This window comes from Fukomys damarensis, unplaced genomic scaffold (genome assembly GCF_012274545.1).
Source record: "Fukomys damarensis isolate Sample0158 unplaced genomic scaffold, DMR_v1.0_HiC HiC_scaffold_14, whole genome shotgun sequence".
NCBI lineage: Eukaryota > Metazoa > Chordata > Mammalia > Rodentia > Bathyergidae > Fukomys > Fukomys damarensis.
The window spans coordinates 8,956,736-8,984,073 of NW_022900926.1; the positions used below are offsets into that span (position 1 = coordinate 8,956,736).

A 27,338-nucleotide genomic window follows, 5' to 3' on the forward strand; every position below is an offset into this window, starting at 1 on the left:
AACTTCACAGGTCTACATGGGAACAAAACCTTTGACATCATGACTTCAGTGTCATGATATTTTGAGAAATAAAGCATTACGATATTATCTATACAATGGTTTTTGAACAGGAAAAAATAGATTTAAATTTGAAAGGTAAACTAGGTGAAGGTAATAAGGCATGAGATGATTTATATGATTTATCCTATTAAAGCATCATAAGACAGACTTCTTTTGATCACAACCATTTGTTGGGGACTTGATCGATGAATGTTACAAGAACAGACCTAATTTTGCCTTAACACATTATCAGAACTTGCATAATGGTATGTCTACAAAATTGCTTTGGCTTTAATAAAGGCATGCAATTTCATAAAATGAAAACAACTTTACCTCTCACAATAAGTTGAGCAAAATTGGACACACCAGAACCTCGCTCTGACTGTGTGACACACCGGTACAAATCCTGGTCAGCTTTTGTCACTTCTTGCAATCTAAAGGAAGCAGCAAATCTTCTGTGATTGATGTTCTTAGTTTGGGCTACAGGTATATCTTCTCCATTTCGTCTCTGCAAACAGAAACCAATCTTTAAAAACAGGTCCTTAAACCTTTCCATAAATCCCAAGCATTTTGGCACACAATCAATATCTGTGACAAATTACTCTTGTTGCTAAATTCGAAGGAAAATGTCTATGTAGACCCATAAATTTTTACCATTGTTATTCATTCTGTAAAAGGATGCAGGTAAACACCTGGATTTTTCTAAGGGTGTAGAACTGATGTTACCACAGAAATCTCAGTTTGTCAAAAATTGCTATGCCAGGATATATGCATTAACAGGAGGGCAAATGATTCACTGCCAACACCCTTCCAGAGCACATTTGCTAGCTTTGTTTACCTTTCTACACATTGCCTGAGTGATACTGTGTGAGTCCACCATAATCTCTGTATTTCTATTATGTAGCAAGTATTTGCCACAGAATGACAATAAAATACCCATGAACAGTTTAGAGTCACCACAAACACTGTACTCTTTGCAGGCTCCTATCTCTTTGGCATTAATGACAGCCACTTTATACATTTTAAAAGAAGTAATCAAAAAAGCCTAAATGTTAAAGGCATACCTGTCACCGCTCAAAATGAAACTGAAAAACATATTTATGATATCAGGGTATCTCACACAAGACCAAGAATTGGAAACTATAAAGGAAAAGATTGAAAATGGCAACTACATTAAAATTTATAACTTGTATATGATGAAAGGCATTATAAATAAAATGAAAAAGGGGCAGAAACTGTGATATTTGTCAAAGATATAACTGTACGAGGATAAATCGCTAGGATATGTAAAGATCTTCTACAGTTCAACAAGAAAAAAGATAAACAACCCAATTTTAAAAATGGACAGGCAATAAATGAGAAAATGTATACAACTAATAACCATGAAAGGAGATTGTTAACTTAAACATTTTAAACTTCTATGTGCCAGAGAGACAAAGTGCAAAGAAAATCCATAACTATGAGAAAGAGCTGATTATGAGCATCCATCATTTCCTGTCAGTGAAATTCTAAGGATCCCTGGAATCTTTCCATAACACTTACATTGTCATTTCATAGAAATAGACATGGGAAACCAAACAGCACTAGAATTACTGTTGGTCATCTAAGATGGGAGAAAGATTTTTGAAAATGATTTGTTACCATTTATAAAGTTGGAAATACACAAACCTAGGAACCCCGCAGTTTTATTTCTGTATTCGTATATTTGAATTGCTATTGCATATGGGGTCAAGGAGAAATATTCCAGGATGTTGAAATCAGCAACATTTGTAAATATGAGAAAGGTCCAAATATTCCTGAGTTTTACTCACTCAATAAAATACAGTGTAACAGTTAATCTAAGAAAACTACAATAAAGTGCACTTATAAAATACAGGATAGTGAATTCTTCAACCAAAATTCAAAGGGCTAATTCACAGCATTGGTCAGTTTCTGATGTTCAGTAGCCCCGGCACCACTAAATTCAAACCATCGACATGGTATCATCTGGTTTTTAAAATTTCTATAAACTTAACAACTCCTTGGTACCCACTGGCTCCAGCCTTCTATCAATGGCACTATGTGTGTGCTAAATTTCAAGAAAAAGAAAAAAACCTAGATAGAAGCGCTGGGGATTTAGCTCGTGGTTCTGCCACCTGCCTCAAAAGAGCAAGGTCCCGAGTTCGATCTCAGGTACAAGAGGAAGAAGAAAGAAAAGAGAAAAGAAGAAGAAGAAGAAGAAGAAGAAGAAGAAGAGGAAGAGGAAGAGGAAGAGGAAGAAGATGATAGAAGACTTGCAGGAAAAAGGCTATTTTAAAAATGTTTTCTATGATTTTCTGAATATTACAAAAGTAGCAATCTACTGTCTTATTATTTATTTTTGCATTGCTGAAGATCAAACCCAACATATAAATACCTCAATGCTAAACATATTGGAAATTATATATATATATATATATATTATATATAACATTGTATACATATATATGTAATATATATATTGCAGTAGATATGTGTGTGCAAATGCATGCAATGCAGCTTCAGGAAACAAAGTACCAATAAGGACTTTTCCTCATTTATTAATTCTTCATCCACGCCCAGCCATTCTGCTCCACTACTGCTCACTTCCCTGATAATGGGGAGAAAAAGCAGCTACATCCAAAAGTTTTGAAATATAAAGCTGTAAAATCATCTAATTTTTTTTCTCTATGAAACACACAAAGAAAAACTGTGTGTGTGTGTGTGTGTGTGTGTGTGTGTGTAATATATATGAATTTTTTCAGTTAGCACATCATCACCACACAGTCTTCCTAAGTGGATGGCAGGCCATCCGGGACGAGGCAATGCTACCCGCCGATGTCTAATACTCCTCTCATTTATCCCTCCAGCTATTCAAGTCATTTATGTTCTCCATCAGGGTCAACTTTACTTGGGTCATTTGTTTCTCGGTCCTTATGCAGGACTGGCCAGTTCTTGCTGCCTGTCCCCTCTATCAGATTTTTGTTTTGAAGGTGCACTTACCCACCTAAGTCTTTTAACACTACGCATCTCAGTACCCCTTCTGCTCTTGAAAAGACTGAGCGGTTAGCCCTCTCAGATCACTACTCCATCTTTTCACCTTACCTGCAGGTGGGCACATTTGCTTTTAGTATAAGGGTGAAATGGAAAAGAATGTTTTACGTATGCAGGGTTTACATGCTGACAACGGAGCTGTGTTATAAATATTCAAAATAACGCGTGATAAAACACATGAGTAACTATGAGATACTCTAAATTTGTCTTTACTTATGCCATTGACAACCAAGCGTGACAGACTGGGAAAAAATATGAGAAGTTGTACTCGAGAAAAGAGAAAATGAGATATTTTTGGTCCTGAATTTTAAACATCAATATGAATTCTGTAGGTACTTTTGTCCTTAAAAATATGTGCATACAGGTCATAGCTGTATTCGCTGAAACAGTCCAGCAATGAGTTCTGCTAAGCACTCAGCACTTGTATAAACTTCTCACCAACTTCTCACCAACTTCTCACCAAGGCAAACAGGGCCATTGTGGATGAAAGGCTGACTGAAGATGTGGGGGCAGAAAACAGGGAGCTCCCCACAAAGCCAGGTAGCAAGGAAGCGCTCATGACAAAGGACACAGGAGGAAATGGGGAAATTCCCTCACTGAAGGTGGAACAACCAAAGCTTCAAGGTTCATAGCTACTGAAATCAATTGTAGCCTGCCATATATGTTTAAATTCCCAACTTCATATTAACAAGAAGAGAAGCAGTCATCTCTGGCTCATGACAGAGAACGCTCTCACTAAATTGAAAACTACCAAATAAAGCAAAGGTTAAAGCACCTATTCTTGTTTCTCTAACATACTGCATCGGAAGGTAAACAGTTAATAAAAGAAACTATCAATTGAACAAATACGAAAAAGAAATGAAAAAGTCATTCCTAGCACAAAGAGTTGAGTATCAGAAGTTTCAGCCTCCAGAAGAGTAAATGAAGGTGACCATGAACAGTTTCCAACAGCACAAAAAATAAGAATGTACCGTGCGTCTCCTGTAATTATATGGATCACTGCTTATGATGTTACCAAAGGGGCAAGGCTGTCTCTGGATCTGGCTTCCAATTTGTGGAAAATACGGAGGAAAGAAGTGTATATTTAACTGACAAAGACAGCAGTCTGCAATCAGCAAAAATAAGGAACCTTAGACAGCAAGGGGCCTAGGTTCTTCCACAGATAAACTCGGAGGAAAAGAAAGGGAAAGAGGTTACAGATAATAAAACAATTAAAAGGATCAATGCCAGGATAATTTTAAAAACTTTTGAAAAGAACAGAAAAGGCTAACCTCCAGTGTGTAGGAATACTTTTCTGAAGTCGTGAGAAGGGTCACTGCTAGCTCAGAGTCTGCTTCTTGGCCTATGTCATCTGCTTAACATAGATTCATGAAGTCACCACAGTTTTCTTTTAAATTTGGGATAATTTTCAGTGTCTACTTGTTATTGTATAAACATTCATTTTAAAGACATTACCTCCATTGTATCAGGCTGCTTTCCATCAGGAGGAAAGCAGGCCTTTGCCAGAGCCCAGTGCCACAGTGAAAATGACAGAAGCTCACTGAGAAAGCCATGCAATGCCTGATGTGACACATCTGGAAACACCGAAAGTGCACAGTGACAAGCCACCCATGAGTACATCACTCGTGCTCCGGGGAGCAGGAGCTTGCAATTTATAGATATCGATAGGGAGAGATCTTTGAGCTTCTGTGACAGCCAAGCTTTTATGGTCGTGCTCTAATGCACAGATAATCCACACACTGTCTGTAATCAAAGACGTAGTCTGCAGACATTACAGCCATAGCTTATAAGTTATTAACGAAGTAAAAGAATGAATTGCATTTATAAAGCATTGAACTGTAAATGCAGAACATCATAGAAAGCCAAGCAAGATGAACTCAGGAACATTTAATAACCTGAAAATTAAGTGCGATTAAGCTTTGTGATGGTCATTGTTACACACACACACACACACACACACACGCACATCCAAAATGCCAGAAGGTGAAAAATAAACCTGAAAATCCATGATACGTGGTGAGTAATTTAATCTCAAGACCTATCAGCAGAATGCTTTACATAAAGCCATAAAAATGTAATTCATGAAAAGAATAATCCAACTGCCCAAGGAAAAGCAGGCATGACAAAGGGGGCAGGTCTTAGCTCCCAAATATAACATGCTCCCTTAAGTGGAGAGTAATTAATTAAAAACCAGACTATACATGAAAAAATCATTACTGCTTAACTGGAGGATAAACAGACAAAATTAGAATTAAATGGCAAACTAGCTATGTCAGTTTAAGTCTAGACCAGAATCAAGAAGTCAGAAGTTAGGACAGACTCAAAAAAAAAAAAAAAAAAAAAAAAGGTCTGAACTCTTCTCACTCCTAGTCCATGACCATACGGTACAAAAAAAGACAGGGTGAAAACACGAACAATTTAAACTTATTATTTTCAGTGCCACAAGGACCTGCCAAAGGTTTTGGTTATAAGCTTCAAACTGTCTTAGCAGACTATAATAAAGTTCAAATGCAGCCAAAAGGAACCAGAATGTCTCATCTTTCAGTCCCACTAAGGATCATTTATATTCAGTTATGAAGGTAGAAAAACAAGGATCCTAACAGACAAACTAGAACCAGAAAAGCTGAAAGTAAACACATTTAATGCCTTTAAAACAAACAACAGCAAAAGAATTTAAAAAAGTGTCTTCAGTAGTTTGCTCTCACATCTCCCCAAATTCTATTAATCAGTACCAACTAGATGCAAAACCTACAGGTCTTTCACTGTCTCTTCTTCCTGAGCACAGGTGTCCCCTGTGGTCCGGTGCACCCCTGCCGTACTGTCAGCCTCTACACTCCTGAGACCCTCCCAGCTCAGCAGGCTGCTCCTTCTCTTGTGTCTGTCCCACTTCTCATGCGTGCACCTGAGCTTGCTGCCCCTACATCTGCAGCAGTGACCATGCACACTCAGGTGGCACCCTTTCCAGGTACCACTTCGTACCTCAAGGTTTCAATCCAGGCTTCTCCAGTGTTTTCCCCAACTTCACTGCTTACCCTCATCTTAGAAGGGACCTGCTCTTTGATTCTGCGTGGCCTGTCCTTACTTGGCTACATATGGTCACTCAGGACTCATAGGATCTTGTACAGGATTCAGCCTCCAGTCGGGACGTCCACCCCCCACCCCCAGATTATGTGTCCAGTCCAGACTATGGCTGGATTCTTCCTCGGATGGTAATTTCACTATTTCTTGGAGCAGCACAATTCAGATTCCAACAACCGCACAATTACAGAGCTCCTTTTGGAATTGGCCTGCATTGTTATAATACAGCTTCAAATGAGAAGTAATTATTATACTTTAGGATCCAGAAGTACCTTGTTACACCACTAGTTGTGTATCCCCTATATTCTAAGATCTTAAGAAATCTACCTAGTCTCCCATAGGCCAGGTGTGGTGGTGCACCCCCTGATTCCCACCACTCCGGAGGCTGAGGCAGGAGGACCACTATTAGTCTGAGGCCAGCCTGGGCTTCAAAGTGAGTTCAAGGCCAACCTGAACTGCATAGCAAAACCCTGTCTCCAAAAGACCATTGGCCATTCTGATTTAATTTCCTCAAAGTTACTCCACCCTGGTAACTATATTCTGCCTTTTTTTATTCTAATCTATCAGAAATGTGTCAGCTGCTCCTAAAGCCAACTATCTAAAAAATCATAGAACTTCAGTAAAATGTTGATGTTAGGGTAGTTTTCATTACATTGCATTTCCTTCATTTTTTTCTCCTTTATGATATGTCATATTAACTGATCACATATATACAAGTTTAATCAGGTTAATTTTGAAAAATTCCCTTCAAGTTAGTTTTCACCTACTGTAAACTGAAGTTTTTAGACAAAGGTTGAATTCTTCAAAGAACTTTCCTTCATTACATTAAGGGTAAAACCTCCACATATTTTCTCTAAAGATATACTGTCAGGGCCAGTAAAGTTTCTGTGGCAATTAAATACACTACAAGATCTGAGTACTTCATTTGACAGGATATGTAAACGCAGGAAGTATTAGACATTGGCTACTTGGTGTTTAAAATACTGCAGTGAAGTATTTCATCAGCTGAAACTTTTGTGTTTTCATGCTAATTGAGTTTGGTTAAAGCCATGCTCTGGATTTTCCCTGCTGCAAGGACATTTTCACATACAGCATAGGAACAAAGCTGTCCCGTTTGCTGGGACAGGCACAATACCACATGTTCAGGAGTTTCAGAGCAACATTTTACTGACCCTCAGCTGGCTAGAGTTGCTGCTCCAAGGGGTCAGCCTCTCTGTGGTTGCTTTTTGGAGCAATTTGCATCTCATTTTACTAATTTTGCTCTGCAATTATTACTCTCAAGCCATTGCTTACATTATCTGTCGCACTATAAGGAATGACATTTCCTTTGGCTGTGAAACCAGCTGCGTCACACCGCACTGGCAGAGCTGGAGCTCACCAAGGGCAAAGCGGTGACTGACTTTCCCGTTCTGGCGGGCCCGTGCAGGGGCACCACGCCAATACCTGAGGCGATCACTGACAGATTGGCCCAGTTGCCACAGCTTTGATGGCAATCTGCATAGGATAACCTGTCACACATTAAGAGCTCATTGCAATTCACCAAAACAAATGGTGCCACCAAATCCACCCCCGCAATTGGCTGCTTTCAATAACTCTGCTGTGGAGCATCTCTGCCCAATTCAATGACACGTATCTGCCAAGCTCTGGGATGATGGATGGAGTCATTAGCATTTTAGTTGCTACACTGAACATGAAGCCAAAGCATATGGTTTGACAGATGTTCCAGCAATGGGCTCTATTTGATTTGCCATGTAGGTGTCCACTACTACTGGACTCTCATGAAAGAATACTAATTTATAAGTCACATACAACTCACTGCAACCCTTTCTCACTCTCAAGGGAGGGGATTTTCTTAACACAGAATATTCTGAACATGCTGCCTTTAATATTTCAACTGACACTCAGGATTATTGGTGAACCAGTCAAATCACTCTGAATGGGTGAGGAGGACAAGGATATAGGTTATGTTTTTAGACATATGCCGACTATGGCCATGAAGCTAGATATCATAAAAATGTGCCCTATGCTTACTCTTTCCTCCCTTGAGTTTCATTTAGGCTAAAGGTACAGACAGTGAGTTGGACAGATGTTAACTCATCACACGGATGTGCACCCACAGCACAACACCCTGATCAAAACCCCTGATATTTATGTTCCCTAAGAATGCTCCCCTGCCCACGGCAGGCCCATCTCTGTCTCCTGGCAGCAGGAAACCACTGTTCCCACTTCTCGTTTCATTTCTCCTGAGAGTTAATATAGATGGAATCACACAGCATGCACTTTTGTGTCTGTCTACCTTTTGACAACATGATATTGCTGAGGTTCTTATGCTGCTGCCTGTACCACTTGTTCATTCCATTCTATTACTAAGCAGCATCCCTTCTCTTGAAAGAATCACAGATCCCGTATCATTTCTACCACTAGCGGACATTCTTGATTTCACTTGAGAAAACAGTTAGGCTGGAAACTCTTCTGAATTGCTGGTGAGAATGGAAACTAGTACAACCGCTATGGAAATCAGTAAGTAGATTTCTCCAAAAACAAAAACTAGTAGTTTCATTGGATCCAGCTGTGTCCCTTCCAGTTATCTTCCCAGAAGAGTTACAGCTATCGTATTACATTGATACAGTCACACAGCAGCAAAATTCGTAACAACTAACTCTGGGAAGTGGCCCATATGTCCTTCAACAGACAAATGGATAAAGAAAATGTGCTATTCATACACAATAAAGAACTACTCTGCCAAATAGGATAAATCACTATGTACTGCAAAGTACTTATTTTACAAAAGAAAGAAAAAAATACCTAACAATCCAACTGCTGTGCCATATTAGTTATATGACTATCTATTCATTATGTGATTCACCTACAATCACAATAACAACTATTAATGCTAATAAAATAGACCATAAAAAGAGCATTTAGCCGGGTGTGGCAGCACACACCTGTAATCCCAGCACTTGGGAGGCTGAAGCAGGAGGATCACTGTGAGTTCAAGAACAGCCTGGGCTACATAGTGAGTTCCAGGTCAGTCTCAACTACATAATGTGACCCTGTCTCAAAAAAACAAAACAACAATAACAAAAAGAGCATGCTTGATATTACTTCCAACAAAAATGCATAACCTAATTTTCATTTTTCCTATATTAAAATTACCTGCCACTTTTCAGGAATACAATCAGATGTTTTAATATATAAATATTCAATAAATGTCATCATTACAGATGGTAAATGTACTCGTGAAAGTAAAATAAATATATAATATATAAATATTTCTGCTTATGATACATAGACACACATGTATATGGATTCATTTTTTATCTAATTTCCTACAACCTGAGCGTTATCCTAAGCCCCAAGTTACGAACCACAAATTTTCTACCCGCTGGGTTTTCCACAAGAGCACAATTATAATAACTTAGCTCTAAAATGTATAAGAATTGAACAAAAGAGTTTATGATGGAAACTTTATAAATCATTTACTTGGAAAAGGAAGGTTAAGTGTTTATGTTTGGAATCTGAGCTACTTCGTCGAGCTTTGTGATAGCAGAAAAGATTGGCATTTGTTAGCATCCCTTAAATGTCTAAATTTCTGTATTTCTAAGTTTCTATAGCTTAGTTCTTAACATAGGAGACTGTATAGTGTACTTTTCATTTTATTTATTTATTTATTCTTGGTACCGGGTGTCGAACTTGGGCTTCTGTGCTTGTGAGGCAGGCAGCAGAACCACTGAGCCAAGTCCCTGGCCCCTATAGTGTACATTTTAATACCATGTATCAGAAAGTCTCACAATTTCACATATTTGTAGTCTGCCAAAAATATTCACCTGTGTGGATTTATGTATCCTTCATGTATTCAGCATGAATAAGACAGTTAAGCTGAGTTACATACTTTGTAACTGTTTTCTATATATCTAGAGTGAATGACCTTCTTTAAGCTTTTTTAGTTATATACCAATTTGCATCAGAAAGATTATTCCATACACATACGCAGAACTACCATAATACTCCACGTGAATTAACTTAGATTAGGGTAGGCATTTCATTATGTGTTGCTTTTACATCCCTCTACTTTTCTACTCATCTAAATTGGTGTGCTAGTTTAAAACATTAAACATTTAAAATAAGAATTATAATTTAGAAACAACAGGTAAGTGACATAAATTTCCCTACATCTATTCGTATATTCAAAGTCTTAAAATATCAAATAGGATGAGATGTTATGTTTAGTGCCTTTCATAGGATACAATGCTCCATTTCTACTTTCAAAACAGAAAAGTGGATGTTTTCGTATATTTTGTTACTTTATTTCATACTTACACAACATTTTACTAATCAAAGTGCCACAAAACATAATCTAAGTGATTTGGAGGCCTAGAAAAGCCAGTCACCAATGTACCATCTGGGCTATGGTGGGTGCAGAACCGGTTCCACACCAAGGACTCCTCCCTGAGTGACGTGGCGGACATTTACTGCCAGTTCGCTAGCAGATGGGTTTATCATTCTCACACTGAAGCTTACACAAAGGGACTATTTTCCTGTGTAAAACTAATAACATTTTGCATCCCCCCATCAAATAAAAAAGATGATCAAGGTCATGTTTCAAACAAGCAGAACTAATACAAAGGCCTTACTTTAGCTTTGTAAGGCTGAAAGTGACTGCAGTCTCTATCGAACATCTTTTGTAGATAAGGAAATAAAAATCTGGAACAATTCAATACAATCTCTAGGTTCACTATATTCAGCAAGGTTAGAAGAGTTAAGAGGGTTAGAATCAAGGTTGGAATTAAGCGCTAGGACTCTTGAACTCAGAGTTGTTATCCTACACTAAATGAAAATAGTTTGACATCTATTTAAACGAGTTAGTTTGTTGCTTCACTGCAGAGCCAGAATTTATTGTGCTTTATTATATATTTTTTTAATACTTTCACTAAAGAATGAGTAGGTTTTTTTTTTTAAGTTACAGTTGTTCTCTGATAGACTCATATATACATAAGGATTGGTCTTATCTGGTTGATTGCTACATGATATCATCATAAAGAATATTTTTTCTGTTTCTCGAAAATATTCCTAAAAGAAAAAAAATTGATATTTTTCAATATTTCTTCAACATGAAAAAAATGATTTAAGAGACTATGTTAAGGTGATTTATGTGGCATTATTGATAAAATTAGAACTGCTTTTTAAAAAATAAGGGGAACATGCATATTACTGAAAATTGTGTATATCAATGCCAAAGTCTAAGAAAAATACACAAATTCACTTTCTTGGCAATTGCAAAGATAAGGAAGGTGATAGAAAAAGCAGATTAGAAATCATGGAGTATATTCTTTCATTCGTAACTGAAAACTGTCAATAGAAAAGCTTTAAGAAACTAATAAAATCTGCAAAACAGGAAACTAGAAAAATAAGCAATAATTTGAGTGCAACTCATTCAGACCAGCATTTTCAAGAAAGTCTTTGTTGACACAAGACTGCTTTTTATTTCAATGTCACATTACATCCTGGGGCATAAAACCAGCTGCAGACTACAAAGCCATTTATGATTCCCTAAAAAACATTATATGGTACTAGAGCCAAATATCAATGAAAATTCTTATTTTAATGAAAATTAAAACGTGCATCGAGAATCATATTTTAAATGATTTACTTTGACAGAGAAAAAAAGAAAATGGACTTAATATTTAGTTCATAAGATAGGTTCTATACTATACAATATATTTCAGTATCTTTAGGGGAAATTAGTATAATAAGAAGAGAATCTCATTTCCTTTGCCTGCTAAGCCAAAATGATGATATCCTGATATCTGAAAAATCTATAAATTACAAAAGCGGCAATAATTAGATTAATATACAGTATGAAGCATGTCTAGCAAAATGAGACATTCTATAGGTATGGTTTACATAACCATGTTCTCTAATCATTATCCCAACACACTTCACCCTTATGACTATCCTCAACACTAACTGTACCTTTCTGGACAATATGATGAAATACTAAGTCCTGATAGCTATGTCCCAAAAACTAAATTAAACTTACCATGGTTTTGGTTTTAGGTCTTTACTCGTATTCTAGAAATTTACAATTCTAAACTAATTTAATCCATTTCCTCATTCTGAGGCAGACAGAACTAAAAGGAAGGCTGACACCCTGGTGTTCAGGAAATATTATTTCTTCCATCGCACCACGGAAACGCATTGCTCAAAGCTAAGAGCCTGTCTTCCAGTTTCAGAGCTCCATAGGTTTGCTGAAATATTTCGAGTAAATTCCAAAAGATAAAGCAAATTCCTTGGTCTACAGATTTTTCTTTGGTTCATTTAACGCTCTTTATGTACACCATTTATATTTTCCCAACTTGTGTGTTAAATTCCAATTTATTAAATATATACTTTTATTAAGGACTAAATATGTTCAAGGCAGTTAACCACCTCAGGTCTATGATCAACCTTCAGACACACACATCCTGAAAAGAACTGCATTGTCTTCCTTCCAATGTATATTTCCTGAAAACATTCTGACGAGTTTCTTTAAAATACTTTCCAAAAAACTTCAGCAGAGTTTGACGGCTCCTGTTATGCTCCAGTTCAGTTTTCAAAATTATATTAAATAACAAAATGTCATTTTTTTTCTATTTTGAAGGAGTGCAGATAAATTTTCTGTAGCATTTGTACATAACATAAGGGCAACATTAGGTGTCAGCCATAAATTTAAAAAAGGAAGCGCTAGTCATGAATCCGCAGTCAATGAAGTTAAGCACACAGGGAGCCCGGTAGAGGGAGCTTTGTGCACATGCGCGTAGGTAACACAGCCCACAAGACCCTGGATGGCATGGCGGGCAGTTTCATTTGTTTTTTATTGAACAGAACTCTTTAGCTCAGCTGCCACCTGGGCCTTACCTGCAGCCATAACTTGTTGTGCACCGCATCCCTCCCCGTGGCAATGCACTGAAATGTGGCGTTCTGCCCTGCGTTGACCTCTACATCCCCTAGGCGAAGGAAATGAGGGGATTTGTCTGTGAAAGAAAAAAAAAATTGAGGTTATTTTTTTGTGTTTTTTTTTTTTCCCACTTGAAGAGAATGCGTCTCGTTACTTTTCCCAAACCAAATCATTTGAATGTTTCTTCAGTTGGCCAACACTAACACAATAGGGAAAACAGAATTTTCTGTTTTAGTAGCTACCATTTGCTTCCTCACTCTGTTTTTTTCTCACTAGCTGTATTACACAGTGGCCCACAACGCTGAAGCGCTGTGAAGGAACCCTGGGGTCGCTATGACAGCCTGTCACAGCAGGCTCCATACAAGAGCTAAGAACGGTTTTACGTCAGAGTAAGTAAGAGGCATTAAGGAAGCCACATCAGAGGACAGTGCCAAAATGTAAGGAAGACTCATAACGCTTCTAAAACAGAGTTCCATGGTGATTGACTGTTCACCTACAATTTAATCAGATGATCTCTTTTATTTTATAAACTTCAGTCGTTATAAATTCTCTTGTACTGCAAGGACAAAAGCAATATTTTTTGTTTCCCCACAACAGTACCTCGACCTAACTGTTATATCCGCTCTCTATTTCTTTATTGCTGTAGGGAAGTTACCCAAAAGAAATACTGGAAAACAGAAAGTGATGACTGTAGTCAAAATACATGAGTCATACAGAAACTCTACAATTTCCTTCTAAAACTGAAGCCCCATCCCTGTTTTCCACTGGGGAAAATATAAACACCAAAAGCCAAGGCTCAGAGAATAAAGCTCTCAGTGAACCATTCTGATCCATAGTTTTCTATTTACTCAAAAGTCTTACTTTATCGTCTATCATTTAAGAAGTAAATGTGAAAGGTAGATGAAAGCACAGTTAGTTACCTTATAATATGGACTCAAAGAATATCATAAGCCAACTTGAACTTGAATATACCTACCACATGGGACCCTTTCTCTTTCTCAAGACCTCAATAGGAGCTCAAGGAAAATAAATGTTTGAGCTAGAACACAAGCTGAGAAAATGGTTCCTGGCCTGGGCAATGTAGTGACTTAGTGAGACCAGGTCTCAAAATAAAAAGAACATGGGCTGGGGATGTAGCTCAGTTCACAGGTCCTGAGTTCAATGCCCAGTGCAAAAACAAAACAAAACACCCTCTAGACCAGCAGCATCATTACCATTTAGGAATTGATTAAAAAGGTAAATTTCCCGGCCCCACTACAGGCTCAATGAATCAAAATGAGGGCAGGAGCCAAACCGTGTGTGATCGCCCAGGAAAGGATTCTGATGCTCACCCGAGCATGCCAACCACCAAGCATGGGCAGGAGCCCAGGCTCAACCCCTACGTTGGCCCTGGACATCCTTACAATGTGGTAGAGATGCTTCTACCAGGGAAGATTACTGCACAGGAAAGTTCAGGCGACACAGGCCTGATAAAATGGTGCTTCAGAGAGCAAAGTCTGAATCTATGCCGGCTGATTTTTCCCTGCCTCTAATGAATTACTGCAAAAGTCATTCTTCATGTAATAGGATGTAGACACAAATATAAACCATCAAAATCAATGCTGGACCAAGGGCGTAACAAAAGTATGCATTAATAAACCGAGTTCTCATTTTGTTAACTATTTTAATGAAGATGACCAGATATTTATTATGGTAAAAAGCAGTCCTAAATTTGGAATGCGGTGGAGTAATTCATTCCCTTCACTTCACCACATTTTAAATTTAGAAAATCAAATAACCTATTGAGGCTGCTACTTCATTTCCTTTCTTTTGAACTCTAATTTTCTATTATTCTTTGTATCCATAAACAATTGTATAATACCCCAAAGATGCAAAATCCTACCAAGGATTGCTCTGCATCCATATTTTGAGTGATTAAAAAGTAATAATAATCCCCTTACTATGTGTATGCTTATTTACAAGTCTGCCATGTATTTTATGTAGAATTTCTACAAATATTTCAGTGTTCTCACAAAACTGAGAAGGGCACAAATAACAACAACAGAAGAAACAATGATGTCCTAGTGATAAACAACCAACAGTCACTGGCAATCTAAAACAACTGCTGAAAAGACACAGGGAAATCCAATTGTTAATCACAACCTACCACAAGGGTAACTCAATACTTGGATGTCATCGATGGCAATGTAACCACTTCGTCCTCCTGAGACTTCAGCTTCAAATATTACCTGTCAGGAAGAAACAGAAGACATTTATAGCAATCATTTTTATGAAATGTCCACAGTTGAAGGGAAGGTGATAGGTGACACTTAGAGGTAAATTTGATTTTTGTGTCACTAAGAATTAAAATTTTATCTTATCTACAGGGTAACTTTGTACAAGTAAACAAAAATCTTGGATAATTTAATTACGAGAGTCAAACAGCTGAAACTTTTTTTTAAAGAATTACTATCAAGAACCGTTAGGTGTCACGAATAGACAATCTAAAGGCAGAATGAAGAATAATAGCAGTAAATCTGACATTTCCAAAAGTAAATCTTTTTCACTGACTATTCATCTCTGTTATTTAACTTCCCTTGTGCATGCTTGTTCCAAGCTCCCTGCCAACCACTGAAGATATCAAATGAATGAAATTTCCTGAGTTTTTAAACAGCTGAAATTTCAAGAATGGAGATGAACCGATAGGTTTTTGGGTTTTGTAGTTGCTGTCATTTTATTTTCTACGATTTATTTATTTTTGAGTTTTGGGGATTCATTTATTTTCGAGGTCAACTCGCTATGGAGTTGAGGCCTTGAAGTCCCTACGGAGCTTAGGTTGGAACTTGCAGCGATTCTCCAGCCTCAGCCTCCCAAGTGCTGAGATGGCAGGTGTGCGCCACCACACCAGCATAACTGGTATTCCGGGCAAAATGGATTTCACCCAGTGAAGAAGAGCAGGGCGGCTCGTGTGCTATCGTTTTCCAAGACAAAGCAGATTTAACATTCAGTGTTTCGGAGCTGTATTTAACTCTTTTATTCACATACAAATACAGTTTACTTTGAGAGTGTTCTGCAAAGTATTTTAGAAAATGTAATGAAAGTTGATCTTTCTTTCTTTTAGTACTGTTGGTTTTTTGAGACAGGGTCTCACTATGTATGTAGTTCAGACTGGCACCGAACTCACTACGTGGCCACTTTGTGGCCTTGAACTCATGACAATACTTTTGTCTCAGCCTCTGTAGTGCGGGGACTACAGGCATGCACAACCACGCCTGGCTTGAAAGTAGATCGTTAAAGTAAGAATATAATTAAATTGGTCTAATGAAAATATCTTCGACTTTAAAACAGAAGGCAGTCTTCAGAAAACCCAGATCAATAACATGCTAGCAGCAGTGGAAACACTGAGCTAGAAAAAAAAGATAAAAATATGACGAAGAATCAGACAAGACAGAACTTGGTGAAACATAAAAACACTCAATAATTTCTGTCTCTGCTTATTAGCTGCATATAGCTGTCAGGACTATAGCCTGGACAAGTAGTGATACAGAAAAAAAGATACAAATGTGAGCAAAATATACTAAGTATATTTCAGAAGGCCAATTTCATCTCCTTCTGATCCATGTGGAGGGAAGTACTTGGGAGATGACCAGATTGATGAATCTGGAAATGATGGATCTACATGGGGACAAATGCTAAGAAGACAGCATCGGGAAGGGAGTAAGCTATCCATCTAAACATCAAGGTGATGAGTGAGGAAGATGGTTTAGTATCTGCTTTCTAATCTCTGGACAATATAACCGACACCTACAGTTTGAAGGACTTTATTCACTTGAACCTGTTGGGTCACAGGTTCAATGGTTTCGGTGCTTGCGTGGTTGGCTGGCTCTGAGGCACAAGTGACACGGCAGAAGGGCCTGGTGGGGGAAAGTGCTCAAGCCATGGCAGTCGGGAAACAGAGAGAGAAGGGAAGCACCAGAAACAAGAACACCTGCTCGGGTGACTACGCAGGGACCCACCTCCTCTGATCACGTTCCTCCTCCAAGCATGAGATTGTACGAAGCATTTTCAATCTAAATTGCAACATTCCAGCCTAAGCCTCCATCTCAAGGGCTGTCAAAGTCCTAACTGTTCTAGCACTGCTGAAAAGTCCAAATCCAAAATCTTCTGTGAGCCCTTGGCACAGAAAGATAAATTAAGAGGGGAGCTCTCCTGGAAAGGGAAGAACAAGACTTAAGAGCAGAAATAAAGCTAACCAAGCATGATTAGAATAGATGCCTAAGGAAGCGAAAAAAGTATCAGGGGCTTTCAGATAGATTTACACTTCCATCAAACTAACTCGATATGGCCAGGTGAGTCACATATAACTGGACCCAGACTTCAGATATCCTTGTATTCAGTGGCATCTAGAGGAACATAAATTTTGGGAGGAGAGAGCTTCTCCGATATTATCCAAAGATCCCTACTTAGTATTCGTCTCCCACGAGAATATTTACCAGTTTTGAGATTGGGCTACAGTTCTGACTCAGATGGGACAGAGTGAAAATGGTGAAGTCTGTGATAGCAGCATGAAAATGCACCAAAAGCCTGCAAATTTGGGAGGTTGCATTTATTTTTTTAAAAATGATGTAGATCACAGTAAATAAGATCAAATGTAAGAGATAAGTCAAGAGAACACGAAATTTAAAAAGCATCAACTGGAACTGGCTATTAGTTCTCTAGTAACTTTTGCCAGGAGGGTTTTATTCTCCTACAGGAGTAGCAGGTAAAGTAAATGAGTGATAATAATAATAATGAATGCTTATTGAGCACCTACGATATTAAAGAGACTGTCTTAAGCTGGCATGCACAGTCAAGACTTGTGTCTGCATTGTTTATTTCTGGATACACGCACACATAATCCTCTGTACAACTGTATGAGGTGGGCATCGTTTTTAGCTTCATTTCAAAGAAAAGCTAAGTAATCAGCCCAAGACCAATCTGTGAACAGGTGTGAAAGCCAGGGTAAAGCAAGCCAACCTCTCTTCAGACCGATTTCCTCAAAGTCACTGCACAGTCTCTCAAGATAAAGACGTGGACTCAAGGAGAGTACTTCATTTCAATGTGTCGTGCATGGTCCTTCCATTTCATGTAAAGGTCTACAATTTTAAATAAATTGGAAAATTGGAAAACTGCAATGTCATTTCAAACAGGAGCTACGCGTTGGCTACCGGGCAGCATGACGAGCAGCGGCCCTTCCCATCCTCCTGCCTCACTCCTACAGCCACCCAAAGCTTATAAACAAAGCGGCACAGCCGGCTGGGACTTACGCTTCTCTTTCACCCATCAGCTCCGGTGAACTTTTTCCTGCGTTACTTTTTCTCAACTCCAAGTCTCCCCCTTGTAACTTTGCTTTTCCTGGAATAGCGTGAGGCTGAGAGGGAGCATGTTGCAGTGTGCAGAAACAAATGTCATGACAGAAGTGTGTGACGCTGTGAGCGCACACAATGCGTGTGCCAGATTGATCAACACCTCCCGTGGATGCATTTGGTAGGAACACAGTTGCCAGGTGGGAAAGAAAGCCAAAACTTTAAACAGTGCACAACTGAGACAACTATGGCATAGAGGCTACTGTCTTGGACGTGAGACGCCTGTATTAGACTCAAGCTCTCCTGTTTACAAATTTTTGAGTAAGCCACAAAGACAGCAAGATGAAGAGCCAAGTCCCACTTCAACAACTTGTGCGTTACACAGATTTCACTATATGGCACTGAGCACTAAATAGGAGCACACGGAAATAGTGTTACACAAACCCACAGGTAGGATTATTAATGATTGCACTGCAGGCTTTGAAAGGGAACAAGCCAAGGAAAATAAGTTTCATTTGCTGGAAAAGTGGTTAAGAATAGGCAACATTCAGAAAGAATGAAGAAAACCTTTTCTGAAAAATATTACCTTCTAATGAATAAACCACACAGTGGTGTAAAAGCTAGTCATTCCGAGTTATTTCCATCTTGTTGTTGTCAGCACTGATTACCTTATTTTAACTTCTTGGCTTAGCCTAGTATTACCTTCTAGAATTGTTTGACTTCCCTTGCTTCCTATAACTGATAAGTTTAAACAAGATTACTATACCCCAGAGAGAAAGTTCTTATTTGTTCATTTAATCTGAGGTTTATTCGGGACAATAAATTTAAGTCTTGATTTAAACGGAGGCAAAATGGTTTTTCCTTATTAAAGAAAAAATACAAGGTTCACTTTTTAGTGAGCTCATTTTCCCTGCTAAGTGTTGTCTTTGCCTCATTAACAAGAGCTAGAGGAAATTTCTTAGATCAGACTCCTTTACTGCTAAAGACGCAATCCACTTTCTTACTTCAACAGAACCCTCACCTTGTGAGGCTCTTCTGTCCAGTCAGGGGAAACAAATCTCCACAGCTTAATTACACAGAGCTTGCTTGGGCCGACGCTCAGATCACAGCTCATGCCTGGTGTCAAATGGTCCAGCAGGGCTCCCCAGAAGAGGAGTACAAGGGAAGCCACCCTGTGTCAACTGGAACCCGTCCGCATGGTGAATGGGCACAACTTTCTGTGCTGCTACACTCCGCCCCATTACCTGAAATACTGAAGGTGGCTGCTCTAATCAAAAATTCGCTACTCCAGCAACATTGCTGGATTATTAACTAAGGAAATGAAGTAAAGTTGAATTAAAGTGGAGGGGAGAAAAAGAGCACACAGAAGAAATGCAGAGAAGGAAGCGCTGCTGAACGTGAGGTCCGGGCAGAGCCCCGAGCTGTTGGGCTGCTCTCAAGGAAAAACCGAGGAATTAACCGAGCCTGCGTCCCTGCAACCCTACATCACAGCTCTGTGGTGAATGTCGGTATACATAAAACAACTGAACAATGTGTGAAAAAGAATACGTAACACAAAGCATTGTAGATACTGGAGAAATCTGATTTTAAAAGTACTTCATTTTGCTCTTTAGTTTTTCATTCATAATGTAAGGAGTCCAGACTCCAAAGTGGGATATGTGTGTGTGTGTGTGTGTGTGCGTGTGTGTGCATATATATATATATTTCATATACTTATCTGATAAGTTAACTTATATAAACACTTACACTTTAATTACTAACATCTGCCTCCGGGCTTTAGGGAGGATTAAATGAGAAAATGCACAGGAAACATTCAGCATCTCTCCCAGCACTCAGGACCTATTCTGTGTCGGCGGGCAGACCACAGAAGACAGGTGCTCCAAAGGTGAATGTATTCCCACTCCCTCCACACCCTTGCCAAACATCAAAGCTTTTACCGCCAATTTGAAAAACATAAAATGATCTTGTATTTCTTCCCCCATAAACCTCCTTAAATCAGTGATTTGCAATTTGGATTTCTAAACAATGAATTTTGCTAATGTCAACTTAAAAATAAATTACCTATTTGCCCTCAGAGTTTAAATGTAACAAAATCAAGACTTGTTTTGAATGCTTATTTTGATGTAGCACAAATTTTAATAATGAATAAAATAGTCACCAGTGAGGCACAGGAAGGTGACTAAGGCTGCAGATTTAAGTGCATGAAGCCTCTCCCCCGACGATGGGAGCCTCTAAGTCCTCTCCTCATGTATACATAAACAGTCCCTTGACAGCGTGCTACACACAAACCCATTTCGGTCATCATCACTAGAACTAACTGACTTCTACTGTGTGGACTTCAAACACAAGTTCCTGGGTCTCTGTTCGAGGTCTGGCTCTCTTTTCCCTATATTTTCTGGGCCTGCAAAGCGGAAGGGTGCAATTGAAAAAAGAACTGTAAGAATATAGAGATATAAAAAGCAAAGTAAGTGCCAAGACATCACAAAAGTTAATGAATGCTTGATGGAGAAGAGATGCCAGTACTAAACGTGGATCGAACCCTAGGCAATCTGGAGAACGAAATGTCCTGCATCTGTGCCATTAGGGTCAGATGTGCCTGAAGGCAAGGCTTCCCTCTGCACAGCGACAGAATGAAATCCATGCTGGGCAGTGATGAACACAGTGGAGAATGGAGAAAACGAGTTGCAAAATGTATACAGAAAAATTTCTAGAACGATACAGAGCAATTTAACTAAGGATAGAAGAAGAGCTAGAAAAACAGAAAAGCTTTTTTTTAATTAAAATAATTTTTAAGATGAGATGCACGTTTCCACATTAATGAAGCTGACTGGCATTGGGAAGGAATATTAAGAGTGAACCTGAGAAAGAAACTATAACTGCTAGTGTGAGGAAGGGCAGGTGCAGGTCATCGACCCGAAGAGAAATGCATCCTTCAGAGAAAGTGAGAAAGAGAAATTCATGAAGATAGGGATGGTAGGGCTGCTGAATAAGGGAGTGAAAATAATGCACCTTCAACTTTCTCAGGTATGAGAGATGGAGTGGTGAAAAGAAAGAGTGGCTGAAAGTTGGAAAGAATCAAATGGTGTGGAATTGAGGTGAAGTAAGAAAAAAAACCGAAGTGAGCAACGCAACAAGTAGATACTAGGGGCCCAACATAAGATAAACACCATGAATTTCTGGTGATCAAAATCTATACTATGGCATGTTTTCTGAACTGTATTTACCCAGATCGAAGCCCAGAAACATTGGCTAAGATAAAAGTAAACAGAGTTTATTGAAAGGCCAAAGCCGTTAGCAAAATAGTCACAAAGAAATCAAACTTTGATAGGAACGTGTTAGAAGTCAGCTGGCTTGGTAGACTAGAACTCTCAAGAGTACAGTAAAAAAAGGTGTTTGTGCGTAGGATATAAGAGGCATTTGTGTAAAACTAGAATGGCTGCTAGATATACACCATCTATTTGACTAAAAGCAGTCATTTCTGGAGGTAAAACAAGAAGGATACATTTTCGAGGTGGAGAGGGCCAGGTCTCTCAAAGGCCTTTCTACAAACAGAATGAAGTCATCAGTATGAAGACAGTGGACTTTGGAGGTGGAGAGGACAACTTAAAAGATGCTGACACCACAGTCAAAGAAGAATAGAAGAAAATGGCATGGCAGTCCAGTGATGATGACCACAGGTGAAAGGAAAGAAAACCAAAAGGACAAAGGCATTTCTTACCCACTGGCCTGGACCAAAGTTACATGGAATTAATGCAGAGAAAGTCTCTATAAGCTGGACTATAATTAACTAGATAAAGAAATGTTTAATGTTTGTCTCCTCTTCCAAAATACAGTGTCACTGAGGGTGGTCACTTGATATATCCCTCATAATAGCACTGAATCAAGGCTCTTCTTGAAACTCAAGGTTAGAAAGTTTCAAAATGTTACAGAAAATGACTACCAAATATCATTGGATTCTTGTTCATTATTTTACTTCCAAGGGAAAAATGGGATTAGGCAGTGAGCTCATTCTTACCTAGCTCATAAAATTTTTTGACATAATAAAATGGCATTCCCTTGAGAAAGTTCCAGTTCATTTTATGAATTTAGAAATCATGAAAATATAATTAATTCCCTTGAATGGTTAAATAACACTATCAGGCATGGATTTCCGTTGAAATCCCCAGAAGATCTAAAGAGTATCTATCTGGAAACTTAAAATTCCAGAATACAATTTCTTTGGAAAGTGTATGTTCTATTCCTATCAGAACATACAGATGAAGATAGGGAGAGAAAACAGGAGACCAGGTCCAACTTGCAACTAGGTAGCTTCCCTGGTGCCCTGTGGATCCCTCCCTGGCACTGTCATCTTGGGATTCTGCTTTATCAACTCTGGATTATTTGACAGTGTTAGAAGAAAGATGCCTCTCTGCAGCAAATGCTGCATGCAGGCTGGTTTGCCCACTGGCTCACGTAATAGTTCACTTCTGAGAGACTGAAGTGTGAAGATGCCTTCATAAAAGGGCCGCAAGACTCTGAAGCTAACGATTCCTTAACTCTTCCTAGCTCTTTTCTATTGGATGTTTAGTTGTTCCTTTCGTTCCTGAAAGAGATATATACGTAAAATCACAAAGGCACATAGATAAAATATGTAAGCAAGAGAAGTAGGGCCACTGTCTTTGGCTTCAAGTGTGCCTGTGAGAATAATTACAGGGATCTATGGCTAATAGAGATGGCAGTTAAGACATATCATAAAGGCCAAATCAATTCAACATCTAAAGCCTTTCATACTTCAGATTTTAGTTTTCCTTTGCACTTCCATGTCTACAAATGCATAGGAAATCAAAATTAGTTATTTGCCTTGAAGACTCTTGCTATGAAAACTTCTATCAATATTTTATACTCTGAATGGAATAATTAGGGCTTCAGAGACTCTAAGAGCAACACCTGGCTATAGGAGTACCCACACAGGTACATCCACACAGTCCTATCTATCTATCTATCTGTCTGTCTGTCTGTCTGTCTATCTGTCATCTTTCTATCTTACAGTGAAGGAGTAGTAAGTAACTTAAGCCTTTTTTAGAATGCACATATAATGTACAATGTCACCAAATATTCTTGAATATAGTATCAGTGGGCTTTGGTTACAAAAAGATACTGAGGATCATATTACCAGTTGCCTACGGGATGAGAGCGGCCAGCAGAATATGTGACACAGGTGACAACATTCGATGGGAAAAGACTGCACACCCAAAAGACGCAAGTAAGCATCCATCCAACTGCAAAGCCCCTCCAGAGTGATACTGTGTTCTGTCTGATAAACACCAGAACATCAATCAAAGCACCTGCAAGTGTCCAGGAAATGGCGAAAAAGCAGGACCATAGGTCTAAGGGAAAAAATAAAACACCTGAGTTTTTACACCAAAATAGATTGCTTGAAGGAAGAGCCCAAAAATGAGATTTTCAAATGGCTCATTTCTAAAATTCATATGCAAGCATGGTTCATTCCTACACTTCAAATTAATCCAGGGAGTTGGTTTTCCCCTATGTTATCACCAAAAGTCAAGAAGATCTAAATAAAAGAACTAATAATTATTTTTCAGCTTACACTAGAAAGTTTTTAACTCATAACAGTAGTCTATTAACTACATAAGTCATTCCTGAAATCTTACACTTGCAAAAAATTATCAGCGGTCTCTTAAATTTTAAGAGGTATTGATGCAGGTTAATAAGATCAAAAATGATAATTTCTTAACCAGATTGTGGTGAAGAATGATCCAGACCCAAGTTTTCATCTCGGAAAATAAACCCAGAACCTCAATTAAGAATGAGTAATATCCATAAAGATAATCCAAGAAGTTGTCGTGCTTTTGCATCCTCTCTGCATCAAGAGGCCCCTGAGACGAGACAAAACGGTACACACCGCTGTCTTCAGAAGGCACTGACAGGAGACCTGCGGGCCGATGGAGGTGCACGGGGCGCATCTGCAGAGACACAGACTTGCGGTGGCACCTGCTTCACCGTGAGCCACTGACGTCTGCTCACGTTCCCGCTCGGACCTGCCCAGCCCTCCACCCTGTTCTCTCCAGGGCTGATGCCTCTTCAGCAGTGCCTGAGACCCAGCTGGAGACAAAGGGGCAGCGTCAGTGACCTGGATGCTGGGGGCATGAGGAAGCACCCTCGGCTTTTCCGAACTGCAGGAAACTCAGCGCCACAAAACCGCACGTCTGTTATTCTTAATTTCTCATACCCCTAGCCCTAAATTACCCTTAAATGAGTCGCTTTTCACTTCAATTCACAGTGTAAGTACGGGAAGCTGCCTGAGACCAGAGCCCGAAGGACAAGATGTGCTAATCCACTGATCTCTTCAGGGGCTTTTCCATTCCAAAGCAGGCAGGCAGAGGATAACAGTCTTCTAAATGCCTCTAAAATATGTATTCAGAAATAAATTGAGCAGGATCCACTATTCACAGCACAACTTAATTTGTCTTAGATCTGAATTTAGCAAGACATGAGAAAAACTAAAAAAGGCAATTAGATGAAGAAAATGTTACAAAAGTTTACTGAAATAATCCAAGATCTAAAACTGCCACCAAATACATTTTTCATTCTATGTATCTGCCCTTTGATACATAAGCAAGCAATTTAGACCACAAAAATTTTTATAAAAATGAAGGTGGGAAGCAAAGGGTAGCAAAAAATTCATCAGCAAAGTGTCATTTCTGCATCCTTACTACATAGCTCCACCATCTGGGTTGTAATTTATAGTCACTTGTCTGAACCAAAAATAAAAGATGACTGGTTAAGGTTTCTATTTCTATCAACGTGACACTGAATTACAGTACTATTTTTCCTTGCTTCCAGAGATGTGCCATTTGTCTTCCTGCAGTCCACAAGCAGAACCTTTTAAATTTTAGCACTAACAGTCCAATCTTCCACACAGCAGAAACAGATCACCTACCTTGCACAACTATATCCGAAAAGATGCTTTCAAATGAATACAGCAATCCTGCTCCCTGCCAAAGTTAAACGACGCCCAAGCATTCATTTATAATCATGTGGAGCAATTAAGAAACTTGAAATTAGTAGTTCAACCTACATGTTCCGTCACAGTAAATATCTGTTCCCCACAGAGTCTCCTGACAAAATGCACTTCTAGGGATAAGCAAGCTTTATGTCATCCAAGTGGTTCACTGCACTAAACAGGTAACCTAAACGGACTTGTCCAGGCCAGGTAAGGTTCAACAAGATGCTAAACTTAAGCTATGACACCATACATGCAAACAAATTAATAAACAACTGTTTTGTCCAAACCATTTCTAAACCAGAACTCTCAAAATACATCACACTGGTTTAAGAATTACTGTGGAACGTATCATTCTTCTTTACAGTGATGAGGGTAGAGATGGTGAGACAGATATTTACACAGAGTTCATTAGAATAGCTAGTTTGTATACTCCTGCTTTAATTTAGGAATACAAAGATAATGAACTTTATTTCCTGCCTTATTTCACAGGCCAAATGGTCAAAGACAGTTATATCTTAAGCAAATATGATTTGGGATTATATAATTTATGATCATAGTGATCTTAGCTATTAAAAAGTTTAACCCAAATTCAAAATAAGTAACAAGAAATAATAAACTTTCAGTCTATTTCTTCAGAAGAAAACAGTGGGAAATTTTAAAGGATATCCTGACACCACAATAGTGTAGCTATCTTAGCCTCACTTAAAAAAATGGGTGCAGGGCTGCTGGGGACTTAGTTCAGTGATTCTACTACCTGCCTTGCAAGCAGAAGGACCCAAGTTCGATCCCTGGTACAAAAATAAAACACATAAAATGGATGCATGTGTGCATATCTATATGCTTGATTAAAAAAATACAATAAACTACAAATGTACAGTTCAATTACTTCATTGAAAAACATCAATTCTGATATTTGGTAATGTATTTAAAATACTGCTTTGTCATAAATCAGCAACAGATGGAACAGTACGAATTTTTCTCACTAGAAACTCTGAGGCAAAAAAAAATGTTATCTAGCTTATTAAGAGGTGTAAAGTCTGTCAACAAAAGAAGGAAAGTAACATTTCCACATACAAAGCCAATATTAGTTTTGTAGAATGCTCAATTTATCCAGGTGTCTGGCAATCAATAAAAATAGGTTTTTGGAATCAGAATTTAAGAAATTACAACACTAAGAAAGAAATCTCTGGAATTCTTGGTACATGACAGAGGCTTGGAAATATACCTGTCTTTCAAATGTGTCTGATTCATAGAACAATTTTCTTACCCATATAAAACAAAAGGACTGGCATAGAGCTGTATTTTAAGTAGAAATAGGAGTAGAGGAGGAGAGAAAAACCTTAATTTTATTGGTAAGATTTATAAGTGTGGGAAAGTGAGAGACATAATGCTCAGATGGCTCCTTTACTAAAGAGGGTGAAGAACAGAGAGCAACCTAAAGTGGTTTGGGTGGTCTAGAAGAGACGGTCAGTCAAAAACTTCTAGTCTATGATGGCCAAAGGCCTTTTCCAGTGACTGAAGGAGACATTTTATCTGCCTAACCTTCACCCTGATATTACGTACCGTCCATTTAAGTATTAACAAATCACGTAGATTTTTTTGTGTGTGTGTTGGTGTGTGTTTTGTGGGACAGGGTCTCACTATATAGTTGAGACTGACCTGGAACTCACTATGTAACCCAGGCTGGTCTTGAACTCACAAGGATCCTCCTACCTAAGACTCCCAGTGCTGGCATTACAGGCATGTGCCACCACACCCGGTTTAAATCACATTTAGCTCTATACTTAGAGGAATGGTCCTAAAATGCTGTCTTCTTCCTTTAGTTCCTTTTCTTTGCATGAAAAATAAATCTGTAGGTGGAACTCACTTTTTTATCATATACTCCGCTAAAATTAAAAAAAAT

The 27,338-nt window shown here is 38.6% G+C and overlaps 1 protein-coding gene across 4 annotated transcripts in view; it reads right to left on the reverse strand.

Annotated features, from left to right (window-relative positions):
- Ptprk (protein tyrosine phosphatase receptor type K) overlaps positions 1–27,338 on the reverse strand; it is a 482,919-nt gene that overhangs the window by 235,338 nt on the left and 220,243 nt on the right. For all 4 annotated transcript variants that reach the window (XM_019207690.1, XM_019207689.1, XM_019207688.1 and 1 more), the window contains exons 4-6: positions 15,252–15,333; positions 13,066–13,181; positions 373–547 (exon numbers count right to left, since the gene is read on the reverse strand). In XM_019207690.1, coding sequence (XP_019063235.1) covers positions 373–547; positions 13,066–13,181; positions 15,252–15,333 — 373 coding nt within the window. The remainder of the gene's footprint in view (positions 1–372; positions 548–13,065; positions 13,182–15,251; positions 15,334–27,338) is intronic.